Raw genomic sequence first — 19,843 nt, 5'->3', positions numbered from 1 at the left:
TTAATGACGAGTTGAGGGTACTATGGTGTTAAATGCTGAGCTGTAATCGATGAACAGCATTCTTACATAGACATTCCTCTTGTCCAGATGGGTTAGGGCAGTGTGCAGTGTGATTGTGTTGTCTGTGGACCTATTGGGGTGGTAAGCAAGTTGGAGTGTGTCTAGGGAGTCAGGTAGGGTGGAGGTGATATGATCCTTGACTAGTGTCTCAAAGCACTTAATGATGACGGAAGTGAGTGCTATGGGGGGATAGTCATTTAGCTCAGTTACCTTAGCTGTCTTGGGAACAGGAACAATGGTGGCCCTCTTGAAGCATGTGGGAACAGCAGACTGGGATAGGGATTGATTGAATATGTCAGTAAACACACCGCCCAGCTAGTCTGCGCATGCTCTGAGGACGCGGCTAGGGATGCCATCTGGACCGGCAGCCTTGCGAGGGTTAACACGTTTAAAGGTTTTACTCATGTTGGCTGCGGTGAAGGAGAGCCCGCAGGTTTTGTTAGCAGGCCGTGTCAGTGGCACTTTATTGTCATCAAAGCGAGCAAAGAAGTTGTTTAATTTGTCTGGGAGCAAGACGTCGATGTCCACGACTGGGATGGTTTTCTTTTTATAATCCGTGATTGACTGTAGACCCTGCTACATACATCTTGTGTCTGAGCCATTGAATTGCGTCTCTACTTTGAATATATACTGATGCTTAGCTTGTTTGATTGCCTTGCGGATGGAATAGCTACACTGTTTGTATTCGGTCATGTTTCCGGTCGCCATGATTAAAAGCAGGGGTTCGCACTTTCAATTTTGCTGTGATGCTACCATAAATCCACAGTTTCTGGTTGGGGAAGGTTTTAATAGTCACCGCGGGTACAACATCACTGATGCACTTGCTAATAAACTCACTCACCAAATCAGCGTATACATCAATGTTGTTGTCCGAGGCTATCCGGAACATATCCAAGACCACGTGATCGAAGCAATCTTCAAGTGTGGATTCAGATTGGTTGGACCAGCATTGACCAGACCTCAGCTCGGGCGTTTCCTGTTATAGTTTCTGTCTATAGACTGGGAGCAACAAAATGGAGTCGTGGTCAGATTTGCCGAAAGGAGGGCGAGGGAGGGCTTTGTATGCGTCGCGGAAGTTAGAGTAGCAATGATCCAGAATGCTGCCAGCCCGGGTCACACATGCTGATAAAAATTTAGGAAGCATCGTTTTCAGATTAGCCTTGTTAAAATCCCCAGTGACAATAAATGCAGCCTCAGGATGTGGTTCCCAGTTTACATAGAGTCCAATGAAGATCTTTCAGGGCCATCGAGGTGTCTGCTTGGGGGGGATATACACGGCTGTGATTATAATCGAAGAGAATTCTCTTGGTAGATAATGCGGTCGGCATTTGATTGTAAGGAATTCTAGGTCAGGTGAACAAAAGGACTTGAGTTCCTGTATGTTATTATGATCACACCACGACTCGTTAATCATAAGGCATACACCACCAACCTCCTTCTTGCCAGAGAGATGTTTTTTCTGTCGGCGCAATGCGTGAAGAAACCGTGTGGCTGTACTGACTCCGATAATGTATCCCGAGGGAGCCATGTTTCCGTGAAAGAGACTGTTACAATCTCTGATGTCTCTCTGGAAGGCAACACTTGCTCGAATTTCGTCTACCTTGTTGTCAAGAGACTGGACATTGGCCAGTAGTATCCTTGGGAGCGGTGAGCGATGTGCCCGTCTACGGAGCCTGACCAGAAGACCATTCCGTCTGCGACGCCGTTGTTTTGGGTTGCCTACTGGGATCCGATCCATTGTCCTGGGTGGTGGTCCAAAAAAAGGATCCGCTTTGGGAAAGTCGTATTCCTGGTCGTAATGTTGGTAAGTTAACGTTGCTCTAATAGTTCTTCCCGGCTGTATGTATTAGACTTACGATTTCCTGGGGTATCAGTGCAAGAAATAATACATAAAACTGCATAGTTTCCTAAGAATGCGAAGCGAGGCAACACTCTGTCAGTGCCAACAACTCCCTATGCCTTCATTAATAACAACACTGTTTCACGGCGCATCAGTGGCACTGCTTCGCATACAAGCCAGATAATTCCATGTGTTACAGCTGGATGAGTCAACAGACGAGGTGGGCCTGGCACAGCTCCTGGTATATGTCCGTTACGTTTATGGGGGGGGTTCAATTAAGGAAGACATCCTCTTCTGCAAACCACTGGAAACCAGGACAACAGGAGAGGATATCTTTAAAGTACTGGACAGCTTTGTGACAACTGGACTTCGGTGGTCAAGATGTGTTGTTACTGATGGCGCAAAAGCCATGAAAGGGAGACATAGTGGAGTGGTAATGCAGTGCAAGCAGTTGCTCCTGATGCCACGTGGGTAACACTGCAGCATCCACCGAGAGGCTCTTGCTGCCAAGGGAATGCCTGACAGCTTGAAAGACGTTTTGGACACTACAGTGAAAATGGTTAACTTTGTTAACTTCTTCGATATAGGGGGCGCCTCTTCATTTTTGGATAAAAAAACATTCCCGTTTTAAACAAGATATTGAGTCACGAAAAGATGCTCGACTATGCATATAATTGACAGCTTTGGAAAGAAAACACTCTGACGTTTCCAAAACTGCAAAGATATTGTCTGTGAGTGCCCCAGAACTAATGCTACAGGCGAAACCAAGATGAAATTTCATACAGGAAATGCCCCAGATTTTGAATGCGCTGTGTTCCAATGTCTCCTTATATGGCTGTGAATGTGCAAGGAATGAGCCTACACTTTCTGTTGTTTCCCCAAGGTGTCTGCAGCACTGTGACGTATTTGTAGGCATATCATTGGAAGATTGACCATAAGAGACTACATTTACCAGGTGTCCGCCTGGTGTTCTCCGTCGAAATTATTGCATAATCTCCAGCTGCATGCACGTTTCCATTTGGTTCAGAAGAGAAAGGCAACTGCCACGAATTATTTATCATCAAAAAGATATGTGAAAAACACCTTGAGGATTGATTCTAAACAACGTTTGCCATGTTTCTGTCGATATTATGGAGTTAATTTGGAAAAAAGTTTGGCGTTGTAATGACTGAATTTTCTGTTTTTTTTCTTAGCCAAACGTGATGAACAAAACGGAGCAATTTCTCCTACACAAATAATCTTTTTGGAAAAACTGAACATTTGCTATCTAACTGAGAGTCTCCTCATTGAAAACATCCGAAGTTCTTCAAAAGGTAAATGATTTTATTTCAATGCTTTTCTTGTTTTTGTGAAAATGTTGCCTGCTGAATGCGAGGCTTAATGCTATGCTAGCTATCAATACTCTTACACAAATGCTTGTGTAGCTATGGTTGAAAAGCATATTTTGAAAATCTGAGATGACAGTGTTGTTAACAAAAGGCTAAGCATGTGAGCCAATATATTTATTTCATTTCATTTGCGATTTTCAAAAATAGTTAACGTTGCGTTATGCTAATGAGCTTGAGGCTATGATTACGCTCCTGGATACGGGATTGGTTAAAGCAAGGCCCCTGAACTCTCGTGTATTTTCTGCACTATGCAAGGATATGGGCTTCGACCATGTAACGCTTTTACAACATACAGAAGTGTGCTGGTTATCAAGGGGCAAAGTATTGACATGAGCTTAAAGTTTTCTTTACTGACCTTAATTTTCACTTGTCTGACCGCTTGCATGATAACGAGTTTCTCACACGACTGGCCTTCCTGGGTGATGTTTTTTCTCGCCTGAATGATCTGAATCTAGGATTACAGGGACTCTCCGCAACTATCTTCAATGTGCGGGACACAATTGAGACTATGATTAAGAAGTTGGAGCTCTTCTCTGTCTGCATTAACAAGGACACCACCCAGGTCTTAACATCATTGTAGGATTTTTTTGTGCGACTGAACTCAAGCTTACGGACAATGTCAAATGTGATATAGCGAAACACCTGAGTGAGTTGGGTCTACAATTACGCAGGTACTTTCCCGAAACAGAAAACACAAACAACTGGATTCGTTATCCCTTTCATGCCCTGCCTCCAGTCCACTTACTGATATCTGAACAAGAGAGCCTCATCAAAATCGCAACAAGAGGTTCTGTGAAAATTCGATTTAAATCAGAAGCCACGGTCCGATTTCTGGATTGGGCTGCGCTCAGAGTATCCTGCCTTGGCAAATCACACTGTTAAGACACTCATGCCCTTTGCAACCATGTACCTATGTGAGAGTGGATTCTCGGTCCTCACTAGCATGAAAACTAAATACAGGCACAGTGTGAGGAAAATTATTTAAGACTGAGACTCTCTCCAATACAATCCAACATTGCAGAGTTATGTGCATCCTTTCAAGCACACCCTTCTCATTAACCCGAGTTATTCACAATTTGTGATGAACAAATGAGGTTTTATATGTAAGATGTTTAAATAAAGAGCAAAATTATTGATTATTATTATATTATTATTTGTACCCTGGTCCTATAAGAGCTCTTTGTCACTTCCTGTGAGCCGGGTTGTGACAAAAACTCACACTCATTCTTATGTTTAATAAATGTATTATATAGTGTGTGTGGCATGCTTACAATTATGGCAAAAAACAACATTTGAGAGTGCGCTGACCCTGGTGCTAGAGGGGGTACACAGCTGGAGGTTGAATGTTTGAAGGGGTACGGGACTATAAAAATTCTGGGAACCACTGGTCTAGACTATCTAGACCAATTGGGCTGATCATTTGGAGTGACTGGTAAAACTTTAGTTCAAGAGTAATTCAGCATCTCAACCTATTCCGTGAGATACAATTTAATATTATGTACCAAAGTCTCAAGTCCCCACCCATGGAGAAAATAAAAACATTTAATTGGCAACGTAACCGAATATAGCAGCATTGTCTGGACTCCTGGGGTCCCTAGTTGTGATTAACTGAAACAATGGGCAGGTTGATCATGAATGGTGAAGTACTGAATGTTAAATATATTCATGTGAGTTATGCTCGAGAACGAGTCATTTCTTGGAATGATAATGGACTCAATTTGAGCACTGATATGAGTGTCTGTCAATCACTTAAGTCCTTCACTGTTTTTCAAGCACCCGAAATGTCGCTTGAGTGAAGTGGCACGAGAAGAACACTAGGACAGATTCAGAGACACATACACACAGACGAATGTCAATGTGAAACTTAAAACAGTACCTTCTCCAGCGAATAGCTCCTCTGCACTCAAGCGAAGGCTCTGTTCATGCAGGCTATTCCTAATGAAACACCTGCACTGTCAGTCTGTTAAGACCCCCCTCATTGACTCCTTCTACACCATAAACATATATTTTCCTTTCCAAGCGTCTCAGTTCAGAGTCTGCAATGCATTTAGATCAGCAATTTTGGGTCTTGATTTACACAGGCTATGCCGTGATTGTTCATTACAGATAGCTAATTATGTACAGAGGTGGATCTGGCAGAGCACCTGTTTTGAATGATGAAAAGGACGCTAAGTCACACATGAGCTATTTGCACACTAATCATTTCTTAGCGAAGACCGGGTCGTTCTTGTGCTCATTCTAAGAGGTAACCTATAAGGAGGCCAATGCTAATGAAGAATTCAAAGATGGTGTTTAGTTTTAAAAAAAAACGTTTGTAGTTGGAAGGCTGGCAGTTCCATTCAGTTGATGAATAAGCCACGCTTTTTTTGGAAAATGAGAACAAGTCTCACAACACAGTCCTACCCATTTACAATGAGCAACTAGTACTACTCAACAATGCTCTACACATCCCTTTTAAGATAACAATATCTCTGCATTTCAATAAGGTCAGCCTGCACTTCAATGTAGACTCAAGAGGGCACTAATGTCTATCCATTGCCATTCAAGTATTACACCATGACCATGCAATTACACTGCTGCTAATTACAATAATTGAATGGATGTTGTTGGCTATAATAATATGGTCATACTCTCGTGGGAACTTGTAGGGGGATCTGATTAAGGTGAAGAGATAATATGACAGGGCAGCGCTCTGAATGTGTACTTCATAACTGAAAGTGATGGATGGACGTTAAGTTAAACATGACTACTATGGGACAGTAGGGATTATTGCAGTTGCTGGGAAGAACATTGTAAAGCCTGGGACTTATTCTACACAGTGGCCGTTCGCAAAAATGTAGTGAATGTAGTAGGGCTGCACAATTAATCAAATTCACATGGAAATCGCAATACTGACATGCACAATATCCATATTGCAAGAGATCCATATAAATCTCGCACATTAAAACACCACTATGCCACGTGAAACATCCGTTTTTCTAGTTTACTCCATTTGTCATCTCATTCCCTCCCCTCTTGTGGCTACTTCCCACACACACCAAGTTCCATCCCCCTCTCAATCAAGCAGTGCAGTTCCTCCTCGCTGTTAGATTCACTAGGAGTTGTTCTATTAAGACAAAAGCTGTTCTGTTCGGTCAAATGCAATAAACAAATTGTTCCAAAAAAATAACGTTGCAGCTTTCCACTTTGCTTCTTAATATAAATCATTCTATTTCAATGATTCCAACAATTCACCCCAAGTGTTTTAATCTACAGGTAACTGCCAAAATAAAGGAAACACTTGAGTAAATGAGGGATACAAAGTATATTGAAAGAAGGAGCTTCCACGTAGGTGTGGTTCCTGAGTAAATTAAGCAAGTAATATCCCAACATGCTTACGGTCATGTATAAAAACGCCCAGTTTCCCATTATTTTGGCTACCATGGCTAGATGAAGAGATCTCAGTGACTTTGAAATAGGGGTCTCAAGGGAGCATTGAGGGTTTAAAGAATGTGTGTGTGTCTCAGGCTGGGTTTACACAGGCAACCCAATTCGGATCATTTTTTGACTAATTGGTCTTTTGATCAAAAGACCAATTAATTGAAAAAAGATCAGAATTGGGCTGCCTGTGTAAAGGCAGCCTTTGTCAGCAGATCTCAACCCAATTGAACACTTACGGGAGATTGTAGAGCGACACCTGAGAAAGTTTTCAACAATCATCAACAAAACATCAAATGATTGAATTTCTCATGGACATTCCAGACACTTGTAGAATCTATGCTAAGGTGTATTCAAGCTGTTCTGGCTCGTGGTGTCCCAAAGCCCTATTAAAAAGGCACACATCACACCGAATGAGGATCTAGCGTTTGTCTACCGATCCACTGTAGATGTCTGACTGCAGACATTTTCTCTTGATTTTACATGTAAATTTGGTGCGCACAAGGTTCGCAAATTACGGCTGGCACTCGGTTCAGAGGTGCTAAGTACTCTCGGCTGCCACAATGTATGCCACGCTGGAGACAGGCGCAGGAATACAAAATAGGGGGATTTAATACTCCACCCAAAATACAACATGCCATGAAAGGCACGGGGACAAAGCTCAAAACAATTACAGGGATGCAACGCAAAACAAAAGAGCGAGGTTAAATTTGTTAACTGACTTGCCTAGTTAAATAAAGGTAAAAAATAAATAACAATGTATACAATTACTAATCAGGGGGGAATGGGAACCAGGTGTGCGTAATGAGACGGTTCAGTGGTGCCTAGCGGCCGGTGACGTAGACCTCCGGAACTGGTGCACAGAAAGAGCAGCAGTACCAGGGGAATCGGTGATATTGGCCAGCAAACGCTATTGGTGTGTTTAACTCCTAAGACACTATGTTTCATTTTGGCAAACACCTGTAGATCACAAACGTGTAAAAACGCAACTCGATTTCTTTTCCCCCCATATCGTGGAGCCCCACTATATACAGATGGAAGTCGGAAGTTTACATAAACTTATGTTGCAGTCATTAAAACTTGTTTTTCAACCACTCCACAAATCTGGTGAACAAACTATGGTTTTGGCAAATCGGTTAAGACATCTTCTTTGTGCATGACAAGTAATTTTCCAACAATTGTTTACAAAACAGATTTTCACTTATAATTCACTGTATCACAATTCCAGTGGGTCAGAAGTTTACATACACTAAGTTGAGGTGTACCTGTGGATGTATTTCAAGGCCTATCTTCACACTCAATGCCCCTTTGCTTGACATCAATGGAAAATCTAAAGAAATCAGCCAAGACCCTAGAAAAACAATTGTAGACCTCCACAAGTCTGGTTCATCCTTGGGAGCAATTTCCAAATGCCTGACGCTACCACGTTCATCTGTACAAACAATAGTACGCAAGTATAAACACCATGGAACCACGCAGCCGTCATACCGCTCAGGAAGGAGATGCATTCTGTCTCCTAGAGATGAACGTACTTTGGTGCGAAAAGTGTGAATTGATCCCAGAACAGCAAAGGACCTTGTGAAGATGCTGGAGGAAACAGGTACAAAATTATCTATATCCACAGTAAAACGAGTCCTATATCGACATCGACACATATCTTCAGCAAGGAAGATCTTCAGCAAGGAACCACTATTAAAAAGCCAGACTACGGTTTGCAACTGCACAACCGAACGTGACGCAACCGTGGCGCACACAAACACTCACAGAAAATAAATAATTACCCACAACATAGGTGGGAAAAAAGGCTGCCTAAGTATGATTCCCAATCAGAGATAACGATAGACAGCTGCCTCTGATTGGGAACCATACCAGGCCAACAAAGAAACAGACAAACTAGAATGCCCACCCAAATCACACCCTGACCTAACCAAATAAAGAAATAAAAAAGGCTCTAAGGTCAGGGAGTGACAATGGGACAAAGATCGTACTTTTTGGAGAAATGTACTCTGGTCTGATGAAACAAAAATAGATCTGTTTGGCAATAATGGCCATCGTTATGTTTGGAGGAAAAGGGGAGGCTTGCAAGCCGAAGAACACCAACCCAACCATGAAACACGGGGGTGGCAGCATCATGTTGTGGGGGTGCTTTGCTGCAGGAGGGACTAGTGCACTTCACAAAATAGATGGCTACATGATGAAGGAAAAGTATGTTTAAGCAACATCTCAAGACATCAAGTCGCGAATGGCTCTTCCAAATGGACAATTACCCCAAGCATACTTCCAAAGTTGTGGACAAATGGCTTAAGGACAACAAAGTCAAGGTATTGGAGTGGCCATCACAAAACCCTGACCTCAATCCTACAGAATATTTGTGGGCAGAACTGAAAAATTGTTGCGAGCAAGGAGGCCTGCAAACCTGACTCAGTTACACCAGCTCTGTCAGGAGGAATGGGCCAAATTGCACCCAACTTATTGTGGGAAGCTTGTGGAAGGCTACCCGAAACATTTGACCCAGGTTAAACAATTTAAAGGCAATGCTACCAAATACTAATTGAGTGTATGTAAATGTCTGACCACTGGGAATGTGATGAAAGAAATAAAAGCTGAAATAAATCATTCTCCCTACTATTATTGTGAAAAACTGAGTTTAAATGTATTTGGCTAAGGTGTATGTAAACTTCCGACTTCAACTGTAGATGTAATATGGATAATTATTATAGATGAGATTGAATGTGTTCTAGGCAATATTCAAGTTTTATAATGTTCCATTGATGTTTTAAAATATTTGATCTTTGTCTGATTTTGCAGTGGGATTGAATCTACAGGTTTTATTTTGTTGCCATTATCACCAAAGACTCTATAAAGCATTATGCTACTTCACAATAATGTATGATATGCAGTCAAGCATCTCAATTAGTCCCTTGAAAAGCAGTGAGAATGACTTGACCCTTATAAACACCCCTATTGACTTATTGATGGCATCATGTGATCAACAGCTTTAATTTTACATTTGATCATTCAAACATGATTCAATTCATGCTTTCCCCCATTTTTATGTCATACTCTCTGGAGCAATGAGCACGACTCTGGGCGAAGCTCGAAACAGAATGCTCCCTCTCTTAGAATAAAACGAATTACCCTATGCTCCCTTGGTTGGATAACAGATGAAGACAGAGCCTGTGCTTTGGCGCCTGTATCAGATCTCACATAATTCCCCCTGGCTTCAATACAACATTCTTAAATTCAACTTAAAATGTTCGACCAAGGACACCTGGAGGGAGATTATTGGCTTGTAGAAATATGAACCTTCTCAGTGACTTGGCACTTGACAATTTGTGAAAGGGAATTCAAGTGCATCCACATCATGGAAAGAAAGAACACATTCACATCTGGGCTGTACAAATCACCCGTAAGGCGATACGAAAGAGGGGTCTGTTGTTGCAGACTCGCCGAAGGTCGTTGAATAGGAAACTTGTTCCCGGCTGAACCTTGATCTTCTCCCTTCCCCATAGAGGCCCAGGGTTTCCATGACAACCTGTGTGTGATTTAAGGGCATTGTTCCCCATCATTTGGTTTAACTCTGGCAAACTGAAGTTTGAAATAAAATGCCCCCATCCCAATGAAAGGAACGATTTGTAAGCCACTAAGTATAGTGTTTAGACCTTCCAAGCAACACAACATGCACCCAACTAGCTTCTTTGATAGGGACCGTCATTTAACCTTCTTTCATTTAAGCTGTATCTAATTCCATATCTGCATTGTAGACAGTGGATCCCTGTACTCCTGCATTGATTTACTACAATGACTTATTCTCTGTGGGACTACCACTTGCTCTGAGCTCAATAGATGGATCCTACATCATCCACAGATCTAGGGCCAGTTATACTGGTAGCTCTCTTGGGGAATGTATGGGGACATTCCAGAGACTGAAGCAGAGCAACAGGTAGACTCCACTGAATCAGTGGATACAAGCATAGGACTAGAGCCGGGACAATGCCAGAACCGCGACACTATTTAGTATCGTGCCAAGGAAACAAAACACAAAGCGGTTTTAACTCCCTTAGGAAAACAAACAGGTTGGAAACAAACATCATTATTTCGTCATCCAGAGTCAACATTTTAGTTTTTTCAAGCTATAGCACACAATATTTGATATACAGCAGGTTTTTTAAAGGACCAAAGAGCTTGGTCTGCTTCGTGTTTTTATTTTTGGCATGGCAAAAAATATTGCGGTACTGGAATCGTCCCAGTCCTACTTCTGACAAACTCATGTCAAATGTGGGAAATGAAAGTTCGTAATGCAACTCATGAAATGTTTTTGAAGCTAAGTTCATTGTGCTTTTCCAAAACAAAGAGATGTTTTTCGGCAGTTGCACAATTTAAGCTGCTCAAGTGGCATCACTCTATGATGTAACTGCAAAACACCCATAAGGAAATGCACACATCCCAATGTCCCCATGCAATCTCCCTGTATGCCCAATCTCTAACTAGGCAGCATGTAAAATAAATACTTAATATTATAACAGTTTCATTTGTGGAAGCTGAATAATTGGCAATAAGTGTCTGCGTACCTCTGAGCTTGTAAAGCTCGCCATTGAATGAGTTGACGATAAACATGTGTGGTGCCTCATCACTCTGGACAACCGATGCACCGATCAGAGGCAAGGAGCCCCTGGGCTTCTGGCTCTTGCCCTGTTCATGTACAAAGTACTGCAGCTGTCCCAGCTCTGGATCCAGAACAAAGTACCTGTAATGAGAGGGTGAGAGAAAAGGGAGGCATAGTGAAAGAGAAAAGAAAAAAAGGGGAACAGAGCGGGAGAGATTTTTTTTAGGTATTGATTCTTTACGTACTCATCATTGTTTAATACTTCTGCTATTATTTTAGCAGTAATTGCAACTGCTAAGTAATACAGTCATGAGACAGAGAGAGAGAAAAAGAGAGCAAGAGACAAGCACACCAGTGGAGGAAGGGGAGGACCATCCTCAGTGAAATTTTTTTTTTTATATAGTGAAACACTAAAAGTTATCATTTTTAAATAAAGCTATACTAAATATATTCATATGCCACAACATAATTGATTAAAACACTGTTGTTTTGCAATGAAGGTCTATAGTAACTTCAACAGCACTCTGTGGTAGCACAATGGTGTAGTCGGAGGACAGCTAGCTTGTCCTCCTCTGGGTACATTGACTTCAATACAAAACCTTGGAGGCTTGAAGGCCTCACCCCCTTCCATTGACCTACATGGTAATTATGACCATTTCCAGAGGATAACTTCCAACAAATCAAAGCTTTTGCAGCATGAACTGACATCATAGGATAGGATCAGAGAATTAACCTAGTGTGTTGTATGGGGGTTGTGTCGCAGAGCATTATTGGAGAGAGATTGAAAGTGATAGCTGAGCATTTCTTGGATATTATTCAATTCAAAAGATTTTTTTCAAATTACATGAGACGGAAGAGGTAGATTATAAAATAGTTTTCTTGGTTTTAGAACTTTATTGTAGTGTCCAGTTAGTGCAATCCATTTCAATTTTCTTGCTAACTTCGTGGCAAGTAGCAGTAGCTAGCTAGCTATCAGCTCGCCGCCAACGCTACCCAAAATGTTGTTGACTTTTACCCCTTTCATTCTCTGGGGTACATGGAAAAGGTACGAATCAAAACCAAGGGTCGACATATGCCTGAGATCAGTTTCATGAAGAAGGATGAAAAAGGTGAGGATATTCAATACGAATTGGTATCAAACATATGTTAGCCTTAGCCTGGTTAGCCTTTCATCAAGCCGCCTGTATTGGTGACCTTGCCTGGTTTTTGGAAAGTGTGAGCAATGGGCGAAAGGAGGGTACAGTGACCTGAAGAACATCGATCGTTCAGCTAAAACGGCAAAACAAAAGCAGGGAGCATATTAAATGTCCACATCAGATTCAGCCTTCTGGGAAAAAGCTTCATCGATCATGGCGAAGGTCTGTGTATTCAAACTCTGCAACACGATGAGGAAGTAAGAAAACAAGCATTTCGCTACACTCGCATTAACATCTGCTAACCATGTGTATGTGACCAATACAATTTGATTTGAAACGGATGTTTTCAAGCGGCTTATCAACACCACTGCATTTTTGGACATGCAAGAACTGGCTTTTAGAGGACACGACGGAAGGGAAAGTTCCGCTAACAAGGGCAACGACAAGGAGGTTGCAGAGGCAATTGCACATTTTCTGGGATGTCGAAATCAATTCAGAATGATTTGATAGCTTCCATCGCATCATCCATTAAAAGTTAGATTAAAAAAGAGAGAGAGGTTGATGCAGATAATGTTTTACACCCGCTCAAGTAAGCTTTCCACTTTCCTCCGGTATTTATTTAGCAAAGATGATAACACATAATCACTCCAGACAGACACAAGCAAAAAACTCATTACATAAATGGGGTAGCAACCTTGGCTTCACCTAAACATTAGAGCTCTGACATGCTGTATGGGATGAAAACGAGACGATTTTTCAGTCTGATCAACTCCAGGCTACTACGTTACTAGGAACAGCTATATTTTACACGTCAAATAACACAGTTTAATTGTAGAATGTTGTGCTGGACCGAAACTTCTGGTATTAGCTAGGTAGCCACTTGTTGTTCTCCTGTTGAAATTGAACTTCACTTCATGAAAATAAATAGCTAGCCAGCTACTAAACCCTGTTGCCCAAAGCTAACATTATAAGCAGCCAGCAAGCTTCATGAGGCTCGACCGGACTGGGTTATGTGTTGTGAAGCTAGCCACAATAAGGATTAGGCACAATATTGGAATTTGCTGTTTGCCTTCAAATGTACCTCTTGAAAGTGATGCAGAAGGTTACAATTTGTGGGAGCATGCCATATTTAGAACAGATAATGTCAGACAAGGTTGGAATTTGAAGCAATGAAATGGGGTATCAGTCTACTCTGTGATACCCACAGAACACAACTGTGAATAGTTTACAAAAATACTAGCATTGTAGCTCTTATCTGTGTGAAACCCCTTCCCAGTCAGCATATTGTGTGTATTGACATTCATATGGCACTGTACAGTTTTATCTAAGGATTGGGGATCAATGAAATGGGGTAACAGTCTACTCAATACCCAATATATTTTTTCCCAATGTCCTCCTCAGAGTTTTCAGACTCAAACATCCATGCAATATTGTTTTTCCTCTGGAATAGTGTTCAATACACATAGGATGACAACAAATGTAGCTCAATTCACAGTTTTAGAGTCCCACAATAAGAGCTACGAAACTAATGTTCTCTGGGTGTCACTAAGTAGACTGGTACCTATGGATTGTGGATCAATGACAAGGGGTAAGGCTGTACAGTGAAATAAGTATGCCCCAATGCAATGTCTTTTGTTGATTTTATATAACATTTCAAACTTGTTTAGCATGACGCTTATTTTGAAGGGCGACCCAAAGTTCACTATTGTGGCTAATCCTTATTGTGGCTAGCTTCACATAGATGGGTCAGACAACCATCAATCAAATAAGAACTGGCTTATAAATTAGGGTTATTTTAGATGACACCTAGCTATATAGTTAGCTAGCTAACTTTAACTACTGAAACAGATTGTCGTTTTGCTATGTTTTTGGGGAAGAACATTGTTTGCATCCATGAGCTAGCTAGCTTTTTTAAATGACCAGCACTGTAGGTGCGCGAGACAACTTTATCAGCATCATATTATACGTATCGATGAATCATTGTGACATCTGAAATACGAGGGATAGTGTAATCAATGTGTAGTAACTACGTAAAACGTTAATGAACGCAAACGTTATTTGACGTGTATCTTTTTTGACATGCAAAGACCCAAACGCCGTTCCATAGCATACAGTCTATGTGCCCTGTCCATTTTTTCAGGGTAAACTAATTGGTCACGTTGTTTTTAATGGTCAATTTGTATATACGTCAGGAGAAAATGTGAATGTGATGAAATTTGTTTTATATTCAAAATTGGGCTGGCTAGGCTGCCTATACGTTTTCAACCCAAAATGATTCACTGGAAATAATCATTACAACATAGTGATGACAGATGAGTTCATTTTTTATAAGGCCTACAGTTGCATCAGCATGCATGATGCAAACATGCATAAAGCAAGCTCAGCCCAGTGAGTTCTACTGTCCAGCAGTTGTCTCTGTGAAGAGGAAATACCCCTCCTAATCTAGTCTAAATATAATTAATATGAACAAGTATAAGTTTGCTGCAGTTTGAAAGGGTTTTCAACCCCCCAGGTCCAGGAGTTAAAAAAACAAACATGTGACCTGATTAGGAAAAACTGGTCCCATCAAAGCCCTTATAAAACCTTTTTACAACTGATTAATCACTGTCATACCTTAGGGTCCAGAGTTTTCCTGGTTAGGTTAATAGATAAGGGAAAACTCTGGGCCCCAGGGGGTAAAAATTGCCCCACCACTCTGGGACCTAATGGTGCCAGCAGTCTGCTTGCAGTTGTCAGTTATCGTCAGGTATGTGTATGATCAGGGCTTTATTCAGGAACATTTCTTTGGCTCCTTTGATGTGTCAAGTGGGCAAGATGCACAGTCTGTGTTTGACTTTGTGTATTTTGAGACTTCCGAGTTTAAGTTCATAGAGAAACTCCTTGTCCAAACCTACGACGGCGCAGCTGTAATGGAATGTATCTGCTATTTGTATTTACAGCTAAGTGCCCTGATTAAGAGATGATGACCATTCCACAACCATTGTCAACTCTCTCCTGAACCAAAGCCACGTCTCATGTGCCCTCTCATCCACTGGCACATTGAATGTTTCCTCTCCAAGCACTGTGAGTACCCCTATCAATTTTCTCTCATTACTATATGTAGAGTCAATCACATACAGAATCACATTATTACACATCAATGATTTTACTCCTTACTTGGACTAAATAATTCTTAGCTCTTTTGTCTGTGTTGTGTTATTATCTACCCAGTCAAATCCTGTCCAGCACTGAAGTCAAGGCTCTGAACAGCTCAACTCATGCCTCATACCCTCATTCAATCACTGTGGTGATCCCTTCCCAACACAGTAAGTAGCCCTCTCATTCCCATTTCCCATAACATTGTATTATAAATAAAGGTCTTTATGAAATGCTTTTGGTTAAAAATAGTCTGACGATTTCTGAAACACACTGTCGTTCCATGCATTCCGTGCCGATACCGTGGGTCTCCCATCCTCCTCAATGTTTCCACCACTCAAATTCCTCTCACCTTTCATGCAAAAATAGATATTTCACAGGGGCTCTTCATTATAGAAGCTTCAGCCATATTACTGAGCTCATTAAGAAGTGACTTCAACACCTACCCACTAGCTATCCCAAATTACCCAAGAAGGCATTTGAGTGTATAGGTACCTTGAGTGGAGAGGCTGGGGCTCACAGCTCGCCAAGTGAAAATTAAACGGAATCAGACAGGTTTGTTACCTTTGGTTATTGAATGGCCCCAAGCTAAGGCCTAATTTAATTTCAGTCAGAGCCTGCAACATGACATACACAGAGCAAGTAAAGGACACACCCACTCCAGTCCTGGCTATGGGACAGTACCAGTTTGTCACCTATTAGGCTGACTTGTCACAACAAAGCATTCATGACATAGACAGTGTGTTACCCTGTTTGGATGGCCTTTCATTGTATGGCCATCTAGACCCTGAAGTGTTATTACCTGGAGATTCCCTTACAGCCGATCAATCATCTCTTTCCAAAGTGCGATTAAAGAAGCACCTCTATTGACCAGGCTTTGGAACAAGCCGAGCGAGTACTTACAGGTCAACAGCACCCACAGACAAAAACCTCCACACTGCTACAGCCAGAACAGAGAGCATCATCATAGACCATTTTCACATTGACGATAGACACTGGAGAGATTCTCGAGAGACATTACTATTGTCTAAACGTGCGAAATTCTTACTTTGCAAGTTACTCACCCCCCCCCCCCAAAACAAATGTTTTGCCCCCCCCCTTTGAGCAGAGCAGTGTAAACTAAATTTTCTTGTTGAGCTCACAACTCCTACAGTATAAATGTATAGACATGTTCGTTATATTTGAGGCTTGCTTTATTTAGTTTTAACTGAAATTGCAGCCTGTCACATTCTGAAATTGTCGCAGAAGCTGCTGGCTGTAATGAGCCACATAAAACTATTGAAGCCCATTCCCGGGCACAGTTTTTAAAAATGTTTGTACTACAGTATTTTAAAAAAAACAAGACACGTAAATCCATTTTTAGATAGTAGATCATCAGGTTTTCATTTGTAACGTGTGGTGATTTCAGAGGTGGCACCACAACGTGTGGTGGTGGGTGGGGGGGGGGGAATTGTTTTCCTGGGGCCCAGAATTTTTCCTGATCTGGTAGGCTAACCTGACCGGGTAAACTTCAGACCCTAGTTGTAGGGGATGACATAGTAATAAATCAACTGTAAAAAAATAGACTACGATGGGACCAGCATTTTTCTAATCAGGTCATAAATAAACTCCTGGCCCTAGGGAGGACGAAAACAAAGTCCTGTCAAACAAATTATGAGGCAAATCAGTCTAAACAACAGCACTTTGTCCCTCTTAATGCTGTCTTGTCTATTTTTATTAAACCAACTCAAAAGTGCTGGGGCAAATGTCAACTCCCCACACATTTACGGGCAGCCCTGCTGTGCTGATTTCTACAATGTGGATTGATGGAAATTGCCACACAATGCTACAAATGAAGAAACATAACCCATGCATGATCTACAGTGCATTCGGAAAAGAAATAGACCCTTGGACCTCTTTCATATTTTGTTGCGTTACAGCCTTATTCTAAAATGTATTAAAAATATATATATCCTCAATCTACACACACACAACCCCATAATGACAAAGCAAAAAGAGATGTTTAAATAACCTAAAACATCACATTAACGTAAGTATTCAGACCCTTTACTACTTTGTTGAAGCACCTTTGGCAGCAGTTACAGCCTTGAGTCTTCTTGGGTGTAACACTACAAGCTTGGCACACCTGTATTTGGGGAGTTTCTCCCATTTTTCTTTGCAGATCCTCTCAAGTTCTGTCAGGTTAGATGGAAGAGTCACTGCACAGCTATTTTCAGTTCTCTCCAGAGATGTCTGATCAGGTTCAAGTCCAGGCTCTGGCTGGGCCACTCAAGGACATTCAGAGACTTGTCCTGAAGCCACTCCTGTGTTGTGTTGGCTGTGTGCTTAGGGTCGTCGTCCTGTTGGAAGATGAACCTTCAGAGCGCTCAGGATCTGACTGGTGGAGCAGGTTTTCATCAAGGATCTCTGTACTTTGCTCCGTTCAGCTTTCCCTCAATCCTGACTAGTCTCTCAGTCCCTGCTGCTGAAAAACGTCCTCACAGCATGATGCTGCCACCACCATGCTTCACTGTATGGATGGTGCCCGTTTCCTCCAGACGTGACGCTTGGCCAAAGAGTTCAATCTTGGTTTCATCAGACCAGAGAATCTTGTTTCTCTTTGTCAGGGTCTTTAGGTGCCTTTTGGCAAACTCCAAGAGGGCGGTCATGTGCCTTTTACTGAGGAGTGGCTTCCGTCTGGCCACTCTACCATAAAGGCCTGATTGGTTGAGTGCTGCAGAGATGGTTGTCCTTCTGGAAGGCTCTCCCATCTCCACAGAGGAACTCTAGAGCTCTGTCAGAGTGACCATCAGGTTCTTGGTCACCTCCCTGACCAAGGCCCTTCTCCCCCGATTGCTCACTTTGGCCGGGTGGCCAGCTCTAGAAATAGTCTTGGTGGTTCCAAACTTCTTCCATTTAAGAATGATCGAGGTCACGGTGTTCTTGGGGACCTTCAATGTTACAGAAATGTTTTGGTACCCTTCCCCAGATCTGTGCCTCAAAACAATCCTGTCGTCCCGGAGCTCTACGAAGAATTACTTCGACCTCATGGCTTGGTTTTTGCTCTGACATGCACTGTCAACTGTGGGACCTTATATAGACAGGTGTGTGCCTTTTCAAATCATGCCCAATCAATCGAATTTACCACAGCTAGACTCCAATCAGGTTGTAGAAACGTCAAGGATGATCAATGGAAACAGGATGCGTCTGAGCTCAATTTTGAGTCTCATAGCAAATGGTCTGAATACTTGTGTAACGGTAGTTCTGTTTAGTTAATAAATTGGCCAAAATGTCTAAAAACCTGTTTTCGTTTTGTCGTTTTGGGGTATTGTGTGTGTAGATTGGCGGAAAAACTTTCATTTAAATCCATTTTAGAATAAGGCTGTAACATAACAAAATGTGGAAAAAGTCAATGGTTCTGAATACTTTATGAATATATGCATTTTATTCTTGGGTGGCGGGAATGGGCTTCCATATCAAACAGCTCATCTTAACTTCCCGGTGAATTATACCCACATTTTCAATGGCAATTTTCTTATACCCCATGTAGCCTAATGATTTGCATGATATTTATTCAAATGAAACATGGTTTGTTGTAATGTTGTAAGGTAGGTCTGCTGTACATTTATATGTGTTGGAGGAGTATTTGTTCATTTTTGATAGGCTATCCTTACTTGATGAAGACATGTTGTTAGCTTTAACTAGCAGTAACTTAGCTTGCATATGGCTAATGCCATGTAACTGGCTAGCCGTTACAGGATAGGTACTGTTTGGCATAGCCAACAGATCCGACCCGCTTGCTTACAAGCAGCACTAGGTGTAACAGTTGGGATAAATGGACAATTTGGAGTACTACGCATTTCTCAACCCTGGATTGAGGTATGTTTTCCGAGTCATATCTCGCACCGGTTCTGTGGTGTCTTAATCGACATAGGAATGCTGTCCAACCCTATTGCAGCTGTAAGCAAGAGGGTCAGATTGGCTGGCTATGTTTGGCATAGGACAGAGAATTTGGCCAACCTTAACCTGCCGATACTATCCTCGTTCTTGATTTCGGGTCAAACATGGATGTTCTAAAATGTCTCTGTCCAGTTGCAGGTAGTTTGTTTGAATTTTTTTTTTACTTGTATTAAAATAAATCAATTTTTGCTCAATGAAGCAATCAAACAATGTGTTCACCACCATCTTGTCCATTTCTTTCATTGATTGAGACAGGTGGGCCCACCCCAAAGTGCCACATGAGGGAAGATTTTATACATCTATAAGCTATTTGCCATGCGCA

At 41.7% G+C, this 19,843-nt stretch overlaps 1 protein-coding gene across 1 annotated transcript in view; it reads right to left on the bottom strand.

Annotated features, from left to right (window-relative positions):
• Positions 1-19,843, bottom strand: part of LOC135552398 (oxysterol-binding protein-related protein 10-like) — a 146,418-nt gene that overhangs the window by 107,204 nt on the left and 19,371 nt on the right. The window contains exon 2 of the mRNA XM_064983982.1: positions 11,277-11,452. Within this exon, the coding sequence (XP_064840054.1) occupies positions 11,277-11,452 (176 nt within the window). The remainder of the gene's footprint in view (positions 1-11,276; positions 11,453-19,843) is intronic.

Source organism: Oncorhynchus masou, chromosome 13, assembly GCF_036934945.1.
Source record: "Oncorhynchus masou masou isolate Uvic2021 chromosome 13, UVic_Omas_1.1, whole genome shotgun sequence".
NCBI classification, from domain to species: domain Eukaryota; kingdom Metazoa; phylum Chordata; class Actinopteri; order Salmoniformes; family Salmonidae; genus Oncorhynchus; species Oncorhynchus masou.
This window is presented reverse-complemented; position numbering and strand designations above follow the sequence as displayed.